Here is a 19,065-nt window from a genome sequence, read left to right as displayed (position 1 = left end):
TGTACGCTACTGGTTTTATCCTGCTGGTTAAAACGTTGGACCAAAATCGTCGTTGGTTTGGTCCGTACGCAGCATAACAAATGGGAAACGAGAACGAGAACGGGAACGGAAACGGGAATTGCATGTGTTATTATGGCATTGCAACGCATGCCGGGGTTCAGCTAGTTAAATATATTTTAAAGCTATTTGAAAAAAATACGACCGGGAGTGGATCGAACACAGAACCGACACATTTCTTGTAATTTTTTTTTAATTAATATCTTAATATGCCATAACGCATGCGATAATATTTAATCGGGCACAACACTAGTCTCAAATAATTTATTTATTTATTTATATATATTTTAGCTATCAAGCTAATTAAAAAATACATCTTAATTATTATACTTAACTCTAAAATTTATAATTAACTTATATGTACTGTCCCTCACAGAGGTGTCTCTTCGCACCTCGCAGGAATGCATCCATGTTTTTAGCAGACCTGACGCACTCAGGGAGGGCATTATACATGAGCACACCCCTGTGAAAAACACCCCCAGCCGTCTTATTCTTTCTTACTCTACTTACAACTAGTTTGTCCTTATTTCTAGTATAAAAACTATGTTTATCTCTATTCCTTATTATATAATCATCAAAATACTTAGGTAATAACTTATGATCTAACTTATAAACAAAAGACAATGTACTAATATTTAGACTTATTCTAATACTCATCCATCCTAATTCATCTAACATACTTCCAATACTCTTAAATCTACTCACATTCAAAATAGCTCTCATAGCTTTATTCTGTATTTTTTGCATTTTTTCTAAATCTTGGCCACTAAACAAATTAAGCACAGTGGCACAATAAACCACATGTGGCAAGACAATTGAATTAAACACTAAAATTTTACTTTTTTTACTTAAAATATTTCTTAATCTACATAATACACCAACTTTACTAGCCATTTTTTTTATTATATAGTCAGCGTGCATTTTAAAATTTAGTCCTGAATCTATGTATACACCTAAGTATTTTATATTTCAACTTTTTCAATTAACTTATCATCAATTCTAATTTCATTCAATATATTTTTATTTTTACCATTCAACCACATCATTTTTGTTTTATTCACATTCAACTTTAATTTATTTTCACACAACCAGTCATTCACATAATTTAATTCTATATCTAAAATCTCAGACATTACATCAACATTCTTTCCAATTATATATATCAATGTATCATCTGCAAACAAATGTATTTTACACATCTTAATTGCCAAATTGCTTGATTGCCAAAGGGTAAACAAAAATGTAAACAGTAGCTCGCAGAACTACAGTTAAGAGCCACTGGAGCTTCATCTCGGAGACCGTTGCCGTCGGTCGGTGGAACTGTGGAATGGTGGAGGTAGAGGTAGAGGTAGAATGGTAGAATGGTGGAATGGTGGAATGGTGGAATGGTGGAATGGTGGGGCGCCAACTGGTTTTGCCGGAGTCGCGAGTCGGAGTCGGTGGGTCGGGCGTCGCGCTCGCTTGCGACGGACGAGTGGGGCTGCGCCATGGGGCGAGCGGCTCGAACGCTCTCGAGTGTAGCACCGCCGTGACGAGATGCGCAGCCCCGGCCGCGGCCCCGGCCCGCCTCAGCGCCCCGAGCGATGCTGAAGCACATTCTGGCGACCGCGCCGCTCAACGGGACGAGGATAATGGCCGCTCAGCGAGACGCCACTGCCTCCGGCGACGCCCCTGCAGAAGCTCCTCTCAAGACCGAACCTCCCGGAAACCGGGAGTTCGGCAACCGCGTCGACGGCCTAGGACCCAGGACGGACGCGAAGGGAGATGTCCGCGCCGAGCTCGTCTACCGAGAGCCTCGCTCCGAGTACGCCACCCGCGAACCTCACGGAGGCGACGTGACTCCTAGAGAAACCGCCCCCCAGAAGCCCCCAGAACCCAAAAGCGACTCCTCCCGAAACAGGATAGACCACCACAGGAGCGAGTACCACTCCAGGGACTTCCGCTCCGACTACAGAGGCGACGTCACTCCTCGAGAGCTAGCCGCCAAGCAAGACCAGTTCGCCCATCATCGCTATCAAAACACGGTGAACAGGCGGGATGCGAATCTATCGATGAACCAGAGTCAGTTGAGTGTGACCGCAGTACAGCGACTACCCCAACAGCAGCCTCTGAACGTTTCCACTCTCAACTCTTCCAAACATTCTTTGGGAGGAACTTCAAGCAGTGCGAGCCCCGGAGGAAGGTTGGCACCTCCCCAAGGCAAATTCCCCAACGGCGGATTGAGAGTGAACGTCGCCGGAACTGGGGGAGGACGTGCCCTCGCCACTCTCACCCCTGCGAATTTGGTCCCGGCCAACGTATCCAGATTCATGAATCGCTCCAAGGAAGCCGGCATCAAGGAGATGCTCACTTCTCTGGGTCTTCTGTGTCTCGTCAGTCTGCTGCTGGCGTTGCTGTCGCTGATCTTCCTTTTGAAGATATCTCCGGCGTCGGCTTCTGAAGTGCGCGAACTGGTCCGCGCCGAGCAGATGGCCGTGTCCATAATCAGCGCTGACGAATATGTAGTCGTGTATGAAGTGACTCTGGCCTTGTGCGCTCTCACACTCTCCCTCAACTTGTGCTGTCTGCTCGTCTGTGCCATCCAGTTCTTGTTTGCAGTCAAGTTGGTTAACTCCAGTGCTGGAATAGGCGGCAGGTCAATATCACATTGCATTACTCTTATATGTAAATCCCACCAGTTCAATCGAAATCTTTAACATCCCGCTTATTATGAAATGAAATATCATCAAAGACAAGGTGCACTATTTTTTTATTCAATTTTAGTCGTTATAATATTGACGCTAATGTATTCCGATCGAACTGGTTTGGGTATTTTCGATAGAACTAAAAATTGTGTAATCGTTACTCCAACGTGTTCGCTCAGGAATCAAAAGTTCTTAAAATATCTGTTACTCATCTTATGAGGCTTATTTACCTTTTTTGTTATAAAACCCTTATAAGATCGTCCAAAGTGGTTAGAACCGGATTTTTTCCGGATTTGCACTGAAGATATGAGATCTGGTTTATATTCAAACCACCTGTGTATTATATGTAGTACTTGCGTGTAATATGAGTAACAAGAATTTAAGCTTTATTTTTTGTGCAACGAACGTTGAACGAACGACCGCAAACTTTGTTTTTATTTCCATAATGAAGCTAAGATCACCTTGAATTTGAAATAGCCTTTAACTTACTTTTACTTCGCGATTGAGTTTTAAAGTTTGGTCCACGCGTGTTGAGAAAAAAACATTTGTTCTCTCCGTCTCGCAAACCGCCGCAAATTGGCTCGAGTCGTTACAATTTTTTGTCTCATTTGCCCACCCCATTTCTTGATCCATTTACGAACCGGTGATAACGACCACCGTTACCACCTGTCCGGTTTTGACCCTTTCAAATTTCCGTATGGCTGAAATTGGGTGACACGACGCACACGAGTTGTTCTTGTACCCCCTTTCGCCGTGCAAAGACGCAATGCGAATACTTCAATTTGCAGATCATGCAATTTACCTCGGGAGTTCTTTCGAAAGGCTAACAATGCATATAATCGCTATCAATGATAAACAATGTGCGTGTGTTATTTCACTGAAACATACTTTAATTAGACCATATTTTCACTCATAATAATCACTTTCCCCCTATTCAGAGAAATCCCCCTAATCGGAGAAAGTAATAATTGAGCATCTTCTTTAGAAATATGTATTATTTCATAAGTTTTATGTTTTATGTGATAAAAAGCATTGAGCTAACTGTTCACGTTTTGGTTTTTTTCTGTAAAATTTAATTGCCTTATGCCGTCTATTGTATAATTTTATGACGTGTGCTGCTATTTAATTGGTTTGATATGTAATCGCCGTGGTTGGAAATGAAATAGCTGGTTTTCTGGTTTGCTGGTTTGCTGTCGGTTTACTGTTATGCGACCGCGTGCCTACCGCTATCTCCCCGTCTCATTCCAACCATGGACAATTCAATTGCCATGTCCATTACCATCGAATTGCAACCAAAATATACAACTTCAAATCGACCTTGATCGCATTATTGCGCTTATTTGATACGCTAGCGTTCATTTAAATTCACATCAATATTGTTCAATTTGAAGGACGTTCCTCTGGCACCCACAAACTACATTCCTAAGCAGACACAACCCTTAAATAGAGCTTAAAATACCTCCATTATTGAATTTCATTCTAGAGCATCATCGAAAAAAAAGGTTTTATTTTGTCTAGCAACGCTCCCAGTACCTGTTGCAGATGCGGGAACTAGCGCTTTATACCTGCAACTTTGATTAATTGTAGACGTTGGCGGTAAATTTTCCCGCCAGAATAAATTCTAAATCGTGTTTTTTAAGCACTTTAAATGGTGTGCCTCTCACTTATTGATGAAGCCATATATGTATGTGAAAATGTCATAATATACCGAAGCCTAAAAGGTGACTTACTTATAACTAATCGATGACATAACAATGAAAGCCCCTGAGCCTAAGCTTTGATTTAAGTCCATTGGCAAATTTGCACTTCCTTTAACTTTCACCACCTACATACAAATACCAATATCGGTGGTTTTTAACTTTTTTGTTGCAGTTTTGTTGTTTGTAACAATTCCTGATTACATTGAAAAAATATATTTTCCTTGATTAGTCCATTATATGTAAATTTCTCAATGATTATAAAACAAAATTAACTGTCAATGTCATCATGGATTCATTGACTTCAAATAGTTTTTTTGAAACGGGTTTCTCCTCGCGCATCCGCCCTGTTCTTGATCATCCACACTTAATTTATAATGACGAAGGTGGGGCTAAAATTCCTTACAAATATGTTAAAGAATTCATACCACCATCGAGCAATTTTTTCTCAATATGATTCCCGAAAAGAATTTAGTATCCGACAGCATATCTACAAACGTGCATGTTTTTTTGCACAATCAAGCTCGAGGAATTCCAAAACGTAAATACCTGTGCAACACAATCGATGCATTTTTGACCCCTTAAACTTTGTCATTCATCGAAGAGCGAAATTCTTCGCGATTTTTTCTTTTACCCATTTAAAGTTTTCTTTCTTTTTATTTATTACCAATTTATTTATTTATTGACGCTAGTCAATTTCATTGATCCACATCTACACTACAAATTTTAAACGAAAGGACATTTTTTTCTCAACATTTATAGTAAGCATTGACTTTTGATGTACATATGTACATATTTTAGCTTTTATCATACTTCGTGTTAAACAACTACATACCTAATTGTCTACTCAGGGAAATTGAATTTTGATAATACAAATCGGTGGCCCTTGCGGCATAAACTCTGAGTTGATGAAGACTCGAAAAATGAACTGTATTGTACACCATATTTAAATGCAAAATGGAAAAAATTTCTCACAAAAAACATTTTATAAATTTACTTTGAATTTAATATTATTGACGTGCAATATTTTTTTGTCTACTTTTTTTTCAATTCTCCATACTCCATACATATGTAGTTATGCGGGCATAAGCAGGTTAGATTTCTTAAATTCACACATATGGTTATATATTTAATTTTATATACGTTTTTTTTATCGAAATATAATCTATATATATTGAATACTAGTTGTTTTACCCGGCTTCGCTCAGTATTTGTAATATAAACAGCTTAAACATGGCGAATGTAATAGTAAATAATAAATATTCATTTGCTTTTTTTTTTTAGTTTATTTGAATCGAAAAAAATATAATATTCAACCAATTGAATTGTCGCCATGGAAACTTTGTATTGTTTAAGAAATTCTCAACCAAAGATACTTATAAACATACATATATATTTACATACAAAGTTTCTTTCGAAATTATATATTAGATTATCATATGTAAGTGTAATAATTTATGTTCACGTATGACCTACTTGTACGGCCAAATCGACGTTTACTTGCATCGGTGCATTCATCTTTACACGAATGAATCTTTTCATGATCACCTTCTTTGAGCCTCTCTTAAAGTTACATCTTTCAACAATCTTATTATTGAGCGTGACGATCTATTTGATTAGGTATGCATAGCTGACTCTCAGGTTTACTTAAATTTTAGACGTTTGTTATAACTGCGTGACTGTCTAATTTGTTTGCTCACGTACGCAAGTTAAGGTGGCTATTCACGTAGATATTTTTCTGCAGTTTTTCGTGGCGATTCCTCCGAAACTAGCAACTTATTTGCCAACAACTAAGGCTTTTGTTCACGTCATAATAGGATCTAATTTATCAATGAGTTTTACGATTTCTTTAGATACCCAATATGTATTTAATATGAAATTTAGTTTTTTTTTTTTATCTATGTGATCCCAAAATCACATTTGAATATTTGACTAAATAATTTTTTGTTCAATCAATAATTCTTAGTATGTCTCTCGTAGGATCTGTTATATTGTGTCCAACTACGATGATTTTCCTAGCGAAAGACCCTACAAGGACTTGTTTACCGGCAAAACTCCCATCATTGCCCATTGGTATATTAAATATTTACACGAGCGTTTTTAAAACACACACTGTAGCTAGGGATTGCAAAAATACCGAAATTTCCCCTACCGGTATTATCGAAATAAAAAAAAATAAAACAATTTATAAAATAATAACTCGCTCAATATCGCGTATGCAAATTATATACGCATCGGTTGTTTTCGTAGTTTTTAGCCATGCAGATATTGTTTTGGACAAATAAAATGTACGAATTAAAAAAAAATCGATACTATCGGTATTTCGTTTTTTAGTACCGGTATTACCAAAGGCTTGTTTTTAGTCAAATACCGATTCTGCTGGTTTGGGTAATTTCGGTATTGCAATCCCTAATTGTAGCACCACTATATTTTTTTATTTTTATTTTTACATACATACCAGGAAGGCCTTCCTGGCCAATTACAATTACAAATGCAACATTTTTATTACAAGTCGTTGAATTACGACCCACTGAAAAACTCGCAAATTAACGAAACATCTATGAATTGTACATAAATTTTATTGTACATCAATCATACTTCTAAACAGTGGTGACATAGCAGGTAGGAAGGATTTTTAGCCAATTTTTTTTTTCCGGGAACCGTTTCAACAATGAAATCAGAGGAAAATTGGCCAACTCTGATAGAAAACGATCAACCTGGAGTCACAAATCCAGGTCTGACCAACAGCATACTCTGAAAAATTCATTTTCATTCGAGGCCCGGGCCAGGGATCGAACCCGGTGCCTCTCGACGCTAAGCAGAAACTTAACGACCGAGCTATGCTGCTGGCTTATGTAGTGTCGTTCAAAATAGGAGGAGAAAATATATTCTTGATGACTGTTACTGTATCTGTATCTACTTTAGAACTTCCTTTAGTGATAAAAAAAATGTATGCTATTGACCCACACGTTTGATTTAACAAATAATTTAGAAGTACCATACTACATCAGAATAGTTACTCAGTGTATGCTTTAAAGCAACACAGCAGCAGCAACGTTATACATATTTATTTACAGGGGTCACCGACTGGCAAAGCAAGCTATTACACAATTTGAAAATATTGATGTCATACATCTACGCTACGACGAATACGCAATTTGAGAATACGTCGGGTCTAGTCAATAGTGAGAGGAAGCAGCGCAGGGAGAGGCCTTGCTCATTCGATAAGACCTCACGAGATACTGGTTTTGCAAGTTTTTTTTTCCTTTTTCGAGTTCTACCAGTTATCTCGTTGTACATTCCTGAAAGCATGCTCGCGTGCAGCCTAGTACACTTGGGTCTGTGGAATCGGGCGCATACTTTCTGAAATACTCTTCGTTGTAAATATCCAGTATATAAGAACGCGCAAAATTTTCCCCGCGATTAAATCCCTGATAAGAATTTCTAAGGATGTCAACTACTATCCGATGTGCTTTTATTATTTGTATTGGTTTCCATTGTCTATTTTATTTAGAACATTGGTTTATCTGGTGTTCTATAGAACACCATATAATTTGGTATTTTTCACCTCACCTCTTTTCAACACATCTCTTTATAAAAAAATTATTTTGTAATATTTAATTGATCTGAATCTTTTCTTTGATTCTCATCAACTGTATATATATGTGCCATCTCCTGAAAAAAAATATAAACAATGTATTGTTTTGTTATAGAACTAACAAGTATCTCCAAAAGTCAGCTGTTACCAGAGTTTGTGCAGTGGGAGGATTTTTTATCTCTATTCCAGTGTTTTTAACAGGTTTGTAATAACATGATTTTTAATAATTCTATTCTGATATAAAACAATATGAGTTTTAAAACAAAATAATTTATCTTTCAGGGATTATATTGTACACTTTCATACAATTTCATTCGACACCAGCAATTGTCACAAGTGTATTTATAGGATTAGGTATTATATTTTGTGGCTGTGCAATGGTGCACAATGTTTTTGTGTGGCAAAAAGAAAAAACGAATGCAGTGAAAGCAATGCATTCGCAGTCTCAAGTAGTTGATCAGCCAGTCTTAAGTAGCAATCAAAATATTGGAACACCTCAGTCAGTGTCGTCTTTAACTGGAAATGGCTATTTGACGTCAAATGGACACATATCATCTCCTGGGAATGCTACTCTTGGAACTAGTATGACTTTTCACAATACGACAAGCAGTACAGCTTATAATCATTTACCGATTACTATACTTCCTCACCAGGGACCATATATCATCAGGTAATATATAATTTGTTTTATGTGTATTTGAATAGTACTTTTCATTATTGAACATATTCTAGTATCATTATTGAACATATTGTAGTATCATTATTGAACATATTCTAGTATCATTATTGAACATATTCTAGTATCATTATTGAACATATTCTGGTATCATTATTGAACATATTTTGTTACGTGTTTAATTATTTTACATCTGTATTAGATTAACTTCATAGTGTTCATTTTTAGTCTCATATTTGACATTCTTATGAAGGTCACGATCCTCAGTATTAAGAAAGATTTGACATTAAACTTTGTTTTTAATTTTAAAGGCCACCAACAAGTACTCCGCCCACACCAGGTGATTTGGGTGGATCTACTCGCCCGCCACGACCTCCTCGACCACCTGCCTCTGGATCTGTAAGTCCACCGGGTGTACCACCTGCAACTCTTGATCTCAGTCACCCACATCCGGATCCTCATGAGCTTAGTACGTTAGTTTGAAAAGACTTAATATAAGAAGACTAATTGTACTGAATTTCATTTGTGTGATTTGTTGTTGAATGACGAAGGAGAAAACCAGCAGTTTTTATTTTAGTTTGGTAACTTGGAAGTAAGATTTTTTTACACGTTACTTAAACCACGCAGTCCTCATATTTTGAAAAATGTTGTGACCTTACTGATTTTTTAATTTATTTCCTACATATTATTTCCCCAATCACAAATGTTGATCGAAATTGTCATTTTAAATCAGCTTAAAGCTATATTAAATAATTTATTAACTGTTAGTTTGAAAGTCTATTAGACCTAAATATGCTAAATTATGTTTACGTTACTGTGTTGACTGTCTGAATATCTGACTATATAGTAATTCTATAACGTTAAAAAAAAAGGCGAAAATGTCGTTTAGGTACTGAATAGACTTTCAGTTAAATTTTCAGTCAACTTAAAACCAATCTACCGAAAAGGATTTTATTTAAAATGTGTAATTACGTGAATATAGATTTTTATATGAGATTAAATTGATATTTTAAATAATTAAATAGTAATGGTATTCTTAATTCATAAGACTAGTAATTACTTAATTCAACTCCTTGCCATTAATAAAATAAATACATGAAATTTGTGATAATTTAAACAATACTAAATTATTTCTACAAAATGTACAAATTAGCAAATAAGATGAGAATATTAAGGAATATGATATAATACTTATATTATTTATTTTTGTTTGACTCGCTGTAATACATATACATGATTATTATTGTTTTGAATATGGGTATAAATTTTAACAAAAGAAATATGAAAATATAAATGTAATAATTTCAAGTTGGATATTTCAATCAAATTTACAAGATCAAAACTTAATACCCATGTTGCTTTTATATCATTTTTTAAATATATTTACAAACAAATTTTCTGTGTTGTAGAATAATTCATATTTATTACCTCTTCAATAATTATCACTCATATTCATTATGGAGCTTTTAATTCATGAACGTGGAATACAGCAAAAACAAAATATATTAATTTATAGACATATATTATTTTATAATTTACACAATTTTATGCGCTTAAAATCTAAACTGAATTGGAATATTCAACGAATTATTTCTTTTCTTATTCAATTATATATAATATGAGGTGGATAAGACTGAAACATACTATAATATTAATAAATATTGGTATATTTAATAAATTATTGTTTTCATCCACTGGAAAACTGTCTTGGAAAGTATGTTTACAGATAATTTATATGAACTATTCAAAATCTTGTGTAGATAAAGATATATGTACTTTTAAATATTTAGTCATACTATACATAAGTAAACATATACAAAAAAGTCGTTTATTATGTTCTTAACGGTTTTGCATTATTGAACCAGTTAGTGCAAAATTCTCAAAAACGGTTTTGAGTATTTTAATGTTAATGGAGGTTTATGATATTAAAAGTAAAATATACTTGCGGTTATCTGTGGATCTGAATGCTGTTGACGATTTCTGAAAATATAAATTGACATGTCTTAGATCCTGTTTAATGTAGGATTTTTTTATTTATTGAATCAGATTTATGGGTGTGTATATATTTTATATAGACTATATTTGAAAACGATTTTATGCGATGTTTTTTAAACAATGAAACATTTAATTATATATTAAATTTGTGCAATTGGCTTTAGAAAGTTTCAGATTTGTTAAATGTTTTTTGTGTTTAAGATAATAATGTCAATAAAATGGTTTGAACCCATGCCATGTACATATGTAATGAATTTATTGTAACAATAACTTTGATTGAGGTATGTGTAAAAAGAAACATGTAAATGTATGATTTAAATTATAAGATATTTATTTACATTTAAATAAATGTTACATATTGATAAATTACCTTTTTTTAATATTTGTGAAATACTTCTATTTCAGAGCGCAAGACTATCCAATAATATATAAGGGTACATATACATAATTTTGTAAGTGGATGTTTAAACATTTAGGGCAAGCCTTCGAGAAGTAGCAAGATTCATTTAAAAATAAATATAAATCATTTAAATCAATTACACAAATAGATTGAGATAGATAAATTGAATTGAATAATAATAATCTGACAGGAAAATATCTTATTTGCATTTTGATAATACATCGCTAGAAGGAATACAAAGAATAATATGAAATTTAATTTCCGTCACAACTTTAAAATGAAATGAGAGTTTTTCACGATTTTCAAAGTAACCAGAATGCAAATAATTGATGGGAATTTTTGTGTCTCATAATTAAAGCCCGGACCCTGAGGGGGCTGTATATTGTTCAAATGTTGTAAATGCATTGTTAAAGGTTTGCCGACCCTTTTTTACAAAGGATTTACAACAATTAAACAATAAACGGCACGCTTCCGGTCCTACCTCTACTCATAATACAATGTAAATGGCTTAAATTACTCCCTTTTAAAAAGTATTCTTCTTTAGTAAATATTTCGGAAAATCGAATACATTCATATATATTACACATAGACTACCAAATTATAGTCTCAATATTGCAAACCCCATTTTTTTCTATTTAATTTTAATTAGAAAATTGAGAAATTTAAGTTTTCCAGCTCACCGTTCTTTTTTCAAAGCTAAACAAGGCAGAAGAACTCTGAGGCTGTTTACCGTTTGGATTAAAATCATACATTAACGCCAATTAACTTAACATCTAACTAAGTAGTCAACAATTTTAGAACTTTATATTTAGATTATAATACCTACATATAAGCAGTGGTGTCACCCTAATGGTTTCCATGAATTTCCGGAAACCCGTTAAAAATCAAAAGTTTCCGGAAACCCGTTATTTAATCTAAAAATTCATATAATTTTTGTCAAAAATTATACAAATCTTGAAAATTTAATGAACTTTCATGTAATAGTGCCTTGGACGAAAAAAAATGATATGGATATATTTTCAAAATACATATATTTTTTTTAATTTTGTAACCCGTTGTTCCAAAATAGGGGCGACACCACTGCATATAAGGAATAATTTCTGAGTTTCGTATACGGCCTGTATTTATTTCGAATTACATATATGGCCATAATGATAATTACATAATGGCTAGATGGTTCGGTTACGGATATATGCGTTCGGTGATTCTTCCGCAAAAAGCGATCTCGCGTACCTCACTAAAATCTTAATCACGGAACATCTGGCACCCAAAATTCAATCACGCGAAATATTGTACTAACGATAACTTTCGCAATATTAGTGGTAACGATTGTCGTGCGCGCGATCGCAATTTACGTAATAATCCGCTAGATATACATTTAAAATAATGGGTAAAAATCAGTGGCGGCTCGTAAGAATTCATAGAGGGGGGGGGGGGCTGCAGAGATTAATCGGGCTTTAGCAGCTCGTTGACCATACCGATGATCAAATTCAGACAAAAATAGCATGCATATGTACTATACTGGGATGTCTGCAGCCCTGCAGCCCATATGGACGGCAAAAATAGCATGAATATTTACTAATCTGGGAAGCTGTAGCCCCGCAGCCCATATAGACGAGCCGCCACTGGACTTAAAATACATACAAGGATAACAAAATCGAGAAATAATCATATACAGTGACAACCCCCACATGATCTTCGTTTTTAGCAATACTTTCACATACGAAACTCACAGAATTCCCTGGTTTTTGATGCGTGATATTTTAGTTAGATGGTCTTCTTAAAATATAATGTCTTAAGTTGTAATATTTTTACAAAAGCGCAAATATTGGTAGGTGTAATTTCATGAATAATCGTAAGTGAAACATAAAAGAGGTTTGTAAAAAGAGAGGACAAGTTGACAGCAACAAAAGTGTGTCACTGATATAGCAGTTGGCAGCAGCGTCGATGAGAGTGCCGGCACACGTGTCTTCGTGTTGGGTGCAGCTGGCAGTTGTGTCACTCGCCGTCGCATCGCTCTTTGGCGAGGGTCGGTAGCGACTGATTCGCGATGGCCGACTCGCCGAGTCAACTCACCGAACAACAACAGACCAAGAAACATCTCATCACTCGCCATTTGCAAGAGGTTATTCATTTTGCACAATTGTCGAAACATTCTAATTGCACATTATTGCACCTGTAGCCATGATCGATTTTTTTAAGTATTGCGTCAGAATAATTACTATTGAACCAGTTGTTTTACTATGTACATCATGATATTTTTAAAACTGGGTCACATGGAAAAAAGTTATATTTGGAACTTCATCCGAAAATTAAAATAATATTTTTTTTTTCAGGTTTTGGGAGAAGATCGATTGAATGAAATATTGAAAACTCGAGATGTCTCCATATATTGGGGTACGGCGACTACTGGAAAGCCTCATATTGCCTATTTTGTACCCATTTTGAAAATAGCAGATTTCTTGCAAGCGGAATGCAATGTTAGTTATATTTTGTTTCATAAATGAAAACAAGTAATATATATTAAGAGTACATATTTGATTGCTGAAATATTGGTATTGGGTTGTTAGGGTGGGCGAAAGTTTGAGAAAAAATGTAAAAATTCGAACTTTTCAGTTTACAGTTCAAGCTAGAGTACTATGAGATAGTATTATATAAACCGAATTAAAAAGTATGTTTACAAAGGAAGAATATGCAAACAAACATTCTTATTTATATAGTATATATGTAGATATAATTCTCAGAAAAATTAACTTAATTTCGATGTCAATCGATATAAAAGTTTGAATTTTTGCTGCATAAGAATAGTTATAATCAAAAAAACCAAATTAAAAGAATGTAGTTTTTTTATTTGCAAAATAATCTATAATGGTATTCATCTACCTACTGTCTATAATGGTACTCATCAACTATTGTATTATCGAACTGAAATGTTTTAATATAATATTATAAGCATTCAATTTATGTTACAGGTAACAGTTCTATTGGCTGATTTGCATGCTTACCTTGACAACATGAAAGCACCATGGAATCTCTTAGCTTATAGAACATTGTATTATGAATCAATGATAAAAGCAATGTTGACGGCTATTGGGGTTTCCTTAGAAAGATTAAAGTATACTTATATTGTTCTAAATATTATGTGAAAGTTTTACAGGCATGTTTTCGATTGTAATTTATAAATGAAACACGTTTTAGGTTTGTTCGAGGAACTGATTATCAGCTTTCTAAAGAATACACCTTGGATGTCTACCGCCTTAGTTCTCTTATGACCGAACATGATGCCAAGAAAGCTGGAGCAGAAGTAGTTAAGCAAGTGGATCATCCACTTTTAAGTGGTTTGTTATATCCTGGTAGGTTTTTACCGTGATGTGGTGGTTTGATGCATGTTTGTTGATTTAGTAAAGGTCCATTATATTAAAAGTATTTGATTTGTAGGTTTACAAGCATTAGATGAAGAATATTTACATGTCGATGCCCAATTCGGGGGTGTCGATCAAAGGAAAATATTCACATTGGCTGAAAAATATCTTCCAGCTCTTGGTTACGCTAAAAGAGTTCATCTTATGAATCCAATGGGTACTTAATATTTCTGTTGAAAACGTATTCACTCAAATATGATGCGGAAATTATATTACTGAAGTTTTATTTATTGAATTTCAGTGCCTGGATTGACAGGTGGAAAAATGTCATCGTCAGAAGAAGACAGTAAGATAGACCTGTTAGATCCACCAGCTGCAGTAAAGAAAAAGATTAAAAAAGCATTCTGTGAGCCAGGAAACATCAACGATAATGGTGTATTATCTTTTACGAAACATGTCTTATTTCCACTTCTAAAAGGAAAACGTGAGTTACCACTTATAAACATATATTTAATTTAATTTATAGAATTTTAAATTTATGATTTTATTGTTTTCAGAATTCATTATCAATAGAACCGAAGCAAATGGTGGAAATATGTTATTTTCTAATTTTGAAGAGTTAGAAACGGCATATGCCAAACAGGATGTGCATCCAGGTGATTTAAAACAAAAAGTAGAAGCAGATATCAACGAACTTTTGAAAGTTATTCAGGAAATATTTAGCCAGACATCTTTGAAAGAATTAACTGCAAATGCATACCCTAAGGAAAATAAAAGTCAGCATTTTTCATTGTAAAATTTTTTGGTACTTATTTTTTAAAAATAGACATAAATAAAGGTGAAATTTTTTACAGAGGTCGTTGCTAATGCTACTGCTGATTCTGAATGTTTACCGCACAAACTGGACATCAGGGTAGGAAAAATTGTAGAAGTTATGAAACATCCCGACGCCGATGGATTGTATGTTGAAAAAATTGATGTTGGAGAAGAACAACCTAGAACTGTACGTTTACATTTGATTTCTGTTCAATATTAATCCATGCTCTGAAGAATGAAATGTGTGTTTTTGTAGATCGTTAGTGGCTTAGTTAATCATGTACCGATTGAAGAAATGCAAAACAGAAGTGTAATTGTGCTTTGTAATTTAAAAGCTGCTAAAATGAGAGGAGTTGAATCCAAAGGAATGGTGCTATGTGCGTCAATGTAAGTACACAAACAGTAATAAAAACTGCAGCAGTTTATAACGTCTAATATGTAACTATTTATCTATCGTATTGGCTTTAGTGGGGATCCCAAGCAAGTGGAAGTATTAATTCCTCCCGCCGAAAGTAATCCAGGAGATAAAATTGTCGTTGAAGGTACGATTTTAATAATAATAACTTATAGATAGATGGGGAGAATAGTCAATATATTTTAGAACTCCTTTTAAGTATGTAAAGGTACATATAATTTGATGTGATTTTTAATTTCTAGGATATGAAAATGGGCAAGCCGATGAAGTATTAAATCCAAAAAAGAAATTTTGGGAAAAATTGCAAGTAGATATGAAAACCAACGACGAATGTAAAGCTGTGTGGCAAGCAAATTATTTGATACATTCAAGCAATAGAAATCCAGTAACTACCAAAAGCTTCAAAAATGCTCACATTGGTTAGTGACTAAATTGTGATTGTATTTATTTTTATTTTATTTACTCAATAAACTTTTTAAAAGTAACTATTTAATTTTATTTAATACAACCTCAAATATTTTTACCTTTACATATACTTACTATTTTAACCCTTTGCCCGCGGCAATAAATATAGCGAACAAGCCCTGTACGTGGCACCTTTTTCGCGAATTTGGCAATCGAGTTTTCGACCTTAAATACAGATTTTAATATTTACTCAAGTAACCAGATATGTTAATTAACACAAAGTATTATTTTAAACAATAAAATACATAATATATCTCGTAGTTTTGGCTTAATTGTCAAACAATCATTCTTCATACAATTGAGACGTATCGTCGCCATTGTTCAACAGACGTGACGTCACATAAACGAGGTTTCAGTATGGTTCCACAAAAAACTAATTTTTACTGGTATATATTCATTTTAAGCAAATTGAATAGATGACATTCAACTCTCAGTAATATATTCAACCAATTTTGAACCTTAAAACAGTTGAGATAGGCGCATATAAGGCCCATAATCCCGTGCAAAGTTCAGAAATTCTATGGAAGACGGCCGCGCTACAGACTTGTCGCGCAAAGCTTCCATAGAAGACGGCCGCGGGCAAAGGGTTAAGTATACCTTCTACTTAACTGTAGAATTCAAAAATCAAGTGCATACATGCAAATGTTGCATGCTAAAAAACATGAGTAACGTTCTCCAAAAAAAAAAATTCGATTTCTTAATGTAATATATAAAATAAAAGAAAAATTAAATATGTGAAAACTTCCTGTTTAATTATAATCAGTAAATTAAATACAATACTTAATAATTATCGAGAATACATAAGATCTTCCGTTTTAAATTTAATCATCTTGGCTGCGCTTCCTGAAAATTGAAGAGATTGGGTATCACATTTGGACACCGATTTGAGATAATACTAAATTGTACTGACTTACATTTTTTGTCCCTGGTATAAACCTGTATAATATCCACTCATATACCAACTGATGAGCATCACTGACAATGATTGGTCATTTTGAGATGCATTGTCACCAGTCGCAGAGAAAAATGGTGGTGGTGGAGGAAGAGGTATCTGCATTAAAAACAAAATGATAATAATGTATGTACATTTTTACAAATTATACATGTACACATCTTCATTGTATATACAAACATACACACATCTTGGAAAAAATTAGTATACGTTTATTAATTAACTTACATGACCATTTAAGTCTGCACTTGGAGAAAATGAAGGGAACTGAAACGACGATAAAGAAGGTAAGGCATATTCATTTCCAACATTGCTTTTTTTATTTTTTTTGGATTTTGATTTGTTAACACAGTTTACTTTAGCGTTATTTTTTAGTTCTCCTATAATAAAAATAAATATGTATCAGTTCACATTTAAATTCAAGGATGACAAAAGCACATATGTATGTATAATATGAGCTTGCTTACCTTCGCTAAAATTGTTAGACGATCCATTTATAGAATTTTCTTCACAATCATCATTAGAGTTTATATCTTCTGCTTCCAGAGCTTGTCTTAGTCTTTGGTATTTGCCTAAAGACGGCTTCAATTCATCAAATTTAACTTCTTCCTCATTATTGTAACCTTTAACAAAAACCCCATTTTACATTTCAAAGTTGGTGAAATACGGATAGACAAATTCTTATTAATTACATACCAACATATGAAATAATACAATTGTCACCGTCAATATATATCACAGTTGCTTCATATTCCAATCCGTCTTCACTATATACAGCTCTACATTCAGAACCGACCTTCCACTGTCTTTTGGTTGCACGTCCACCTTGTTTATTTTTCTTATTTACATCAAATTCTTTTTTGTGCATTTTTGTATCTACATATAAGAATTTTACATAAAAATGTTTATTATATACATATTTAGTGTTATGGCAATTCTGGATTTATCAAACCTTTAATGGAATTGGTGTTCATTGCCAGTCTCTTGGCAACATCTTCGCGGGCAATATTAACTGCTCGATCATACACATCTGTCAATATTCTATCGTCCCACATGTCATCTGAAGATTCGTAACTAGCAGATCCTGATTTATTCTGAAATAATGAAAATTATTATATAATTTAATTAAATACACGATGAAATATAATTCATTACGATGTTAAATTTTTTCGGGGGTAGTAAATGATACCGTTAAAATTCAAGATTTAAATTTCACTACGAATTAAGAACATGTTACCATTTAGCTTCCACTTAAATTTTTCTAAAAACACTGGTGGTAAAAAGAGGTTTATTTATGAAGACATTTGGTAGCAGGTTTCTGGGAATCTTAAATTTTGGATAAACAATTTCCAGAAGTTAAATGGACGAGAGTACCGTATATAACATAATGTTGTATTTTGACATAGAACAAAGAAATAGGATTTTGAACTGTAATTTGAAAAAATTACTTGATTGCTTCGTCTACGAAATAAAACGGTGGGTGCCGAGTCCCCTGAAGCCGCTTGGGTCGCTTGGCCACGTGAAGTCATCGTAAATAAAATAAGGAATATTAAAAGACGATACACAACACTAGGCACATTGACAACTGTTCTCACAATACTACCAGGTATACCAAAAACACAATAGTCTCGTTAATTCGAATTATGAATTATTATTCAACTCAAGAGGTTTACCTCGTTCTACCAACTTGCAATATCTCGAGACTGTTTATCTCAACTTTATTTATGTATTTCGTCGTTGAGTTTGTATATAAACAAAACGCATACGAACATGTTTTACATAGTGAAATACTTATTTACGAGAGACAAACATTAACTTGAATTTATTTTTAAATATTTTTAAGGTGTGTTAATAGCTTAAAAATCTATGAATGATCACAATTTTTGTATACAATACACAAACTTCTATTTAAGCAGACGAAAAGTTGAGAAAACGAGTCTCGAGATAT

At 33.9% G+C, this 19,065-nt stretch overlaps 3 protein-coding genes across 5 annotated transcripts; 2 read left to right on the top strand and 1 right to left on the bottom strand.

Moving 5' to 3' along the window:
* The first annotated feature begins 1,484 nt into the window (after window positions 1-1,484).
* LOC143920279 (uncharacterized) lies at window positions 1,485-11,070 on the top strand. Of its 2 annotated transcripts, XM_077443096.1 has the most exons (5): window positions 1,485-2,692; window positions 8,152-8,237; window positions 8,319-8,478; window positions 8,512-8,706; window positions 9,024-9,400. In XM_077443096.1, exons 1-5 carry the CDS (start codon window positions 1,641-1,643, stop codon window positions 9,193-9,195), a joined length of 1,665 nt encoding a protein of 554 aa, XP_077299222.1. In that variant the 5' UTR covers window positions 1,485-1,640; the 3' UTR covers window positions 9,196-9,400. The 2 variants fall into 2 exon arrangements, with proteins under 2 accessions (XP_077299222.1, XP_077299221.1); XM_077443095.1 differs by having other exon boundaries at window positions 8,319-8,706; window positions 9,024-11,070.
* A 1,936-nt stretch (window positions 11,071-13,006) lies between these two features.
* TyrRS (Tyrosyl-tRNA synthetase) lies at window positions 13,007-16,211 on the top strand. Its single transcript, XM_077443092.1, has 11 exons — window positions 13,007-13,232; window positions 13,444-13,587; window positions 14,080-14,222; window positions 14,306-14,460; window positions 14,546-14,686; window positions 14,771-14,953; window positions 15,027-15,245; window positions 15,324-15,472; window positions 15,542-15,672; window positions 15,754-15,827; window positions 15,943-16,211. Exons 1-11 carry the CDS (start codon window positions 13,158-13,160, stop codon window positions 16,122-16,124), a joined length of 1,596 nt encoding a protein of 531 aa, XP_077299218.1. The 5' UTR covers window positions 13,007-13,157; the 3' UTR covers window positions 16,125-16,211.
* Window positions 16,212-16,892: 681 nt separating this feature from the next.
* Smn (survival motor neuron) lies at window positions 16,893-18,739 on the bottom strand. 2 transcript variants are annotated; one of them, XM_077442187.1, is made up of 7 exons: window positions 18,566-18,735; window positions 18,070-18,211; window positions 17,814-17,993; window positions 17,585-17,740; window positions 17,346-17,497; window positions 17,080-17,216; window positions 16,893-17,008 (listed from the first exon to the last, which is right to left on the bottom strand). In XM_077442187.1, the coding sequence occupies exons 1-7, from the start codon at window positions 18,644-18,646 to the stop codon at window positions 16,987-16,989; spliced, it is 870 nt and encodes a 289-aa protein (XP_077298313.1). In that variant the 5' UTR covers window positions 18,647-18,735; the 3' UTR covers window positions 16,893-16,986. The 2 variants fall into 2 exon arrangements, with proteins under 2 accessions (XP_077298313.1, XP_077298314.1); XM_077442188.1 differs by having other exon boundaries at window positions 16,894-16,999; window positions 18,566-18,739.
* Window positions 18,740-19,065: the final 326 nt, after the last annotated feature.

The sequence above is a fragment of the Arctopsyche grandis genome, chromosome 12 (genome assembly GCF_051622035.1).
Source record: "Arctopsyche grandis isolate Sample6627 chromosome 12, ASM5162203v2, whole genome shotgun sequence".
NCBI classification, from domain to species: Eukaryota; Metazoa; Arthropoda; class Insecta; order Trichoptera; family Hydropsychidae; genus Arctopsyche; species Arctopsyche grandis.
The sequence above is the reverse complement of the archived record's forward strand: the minus strand, read 5'-3'. Positions and strand labels throughout refer to the sequence as shown.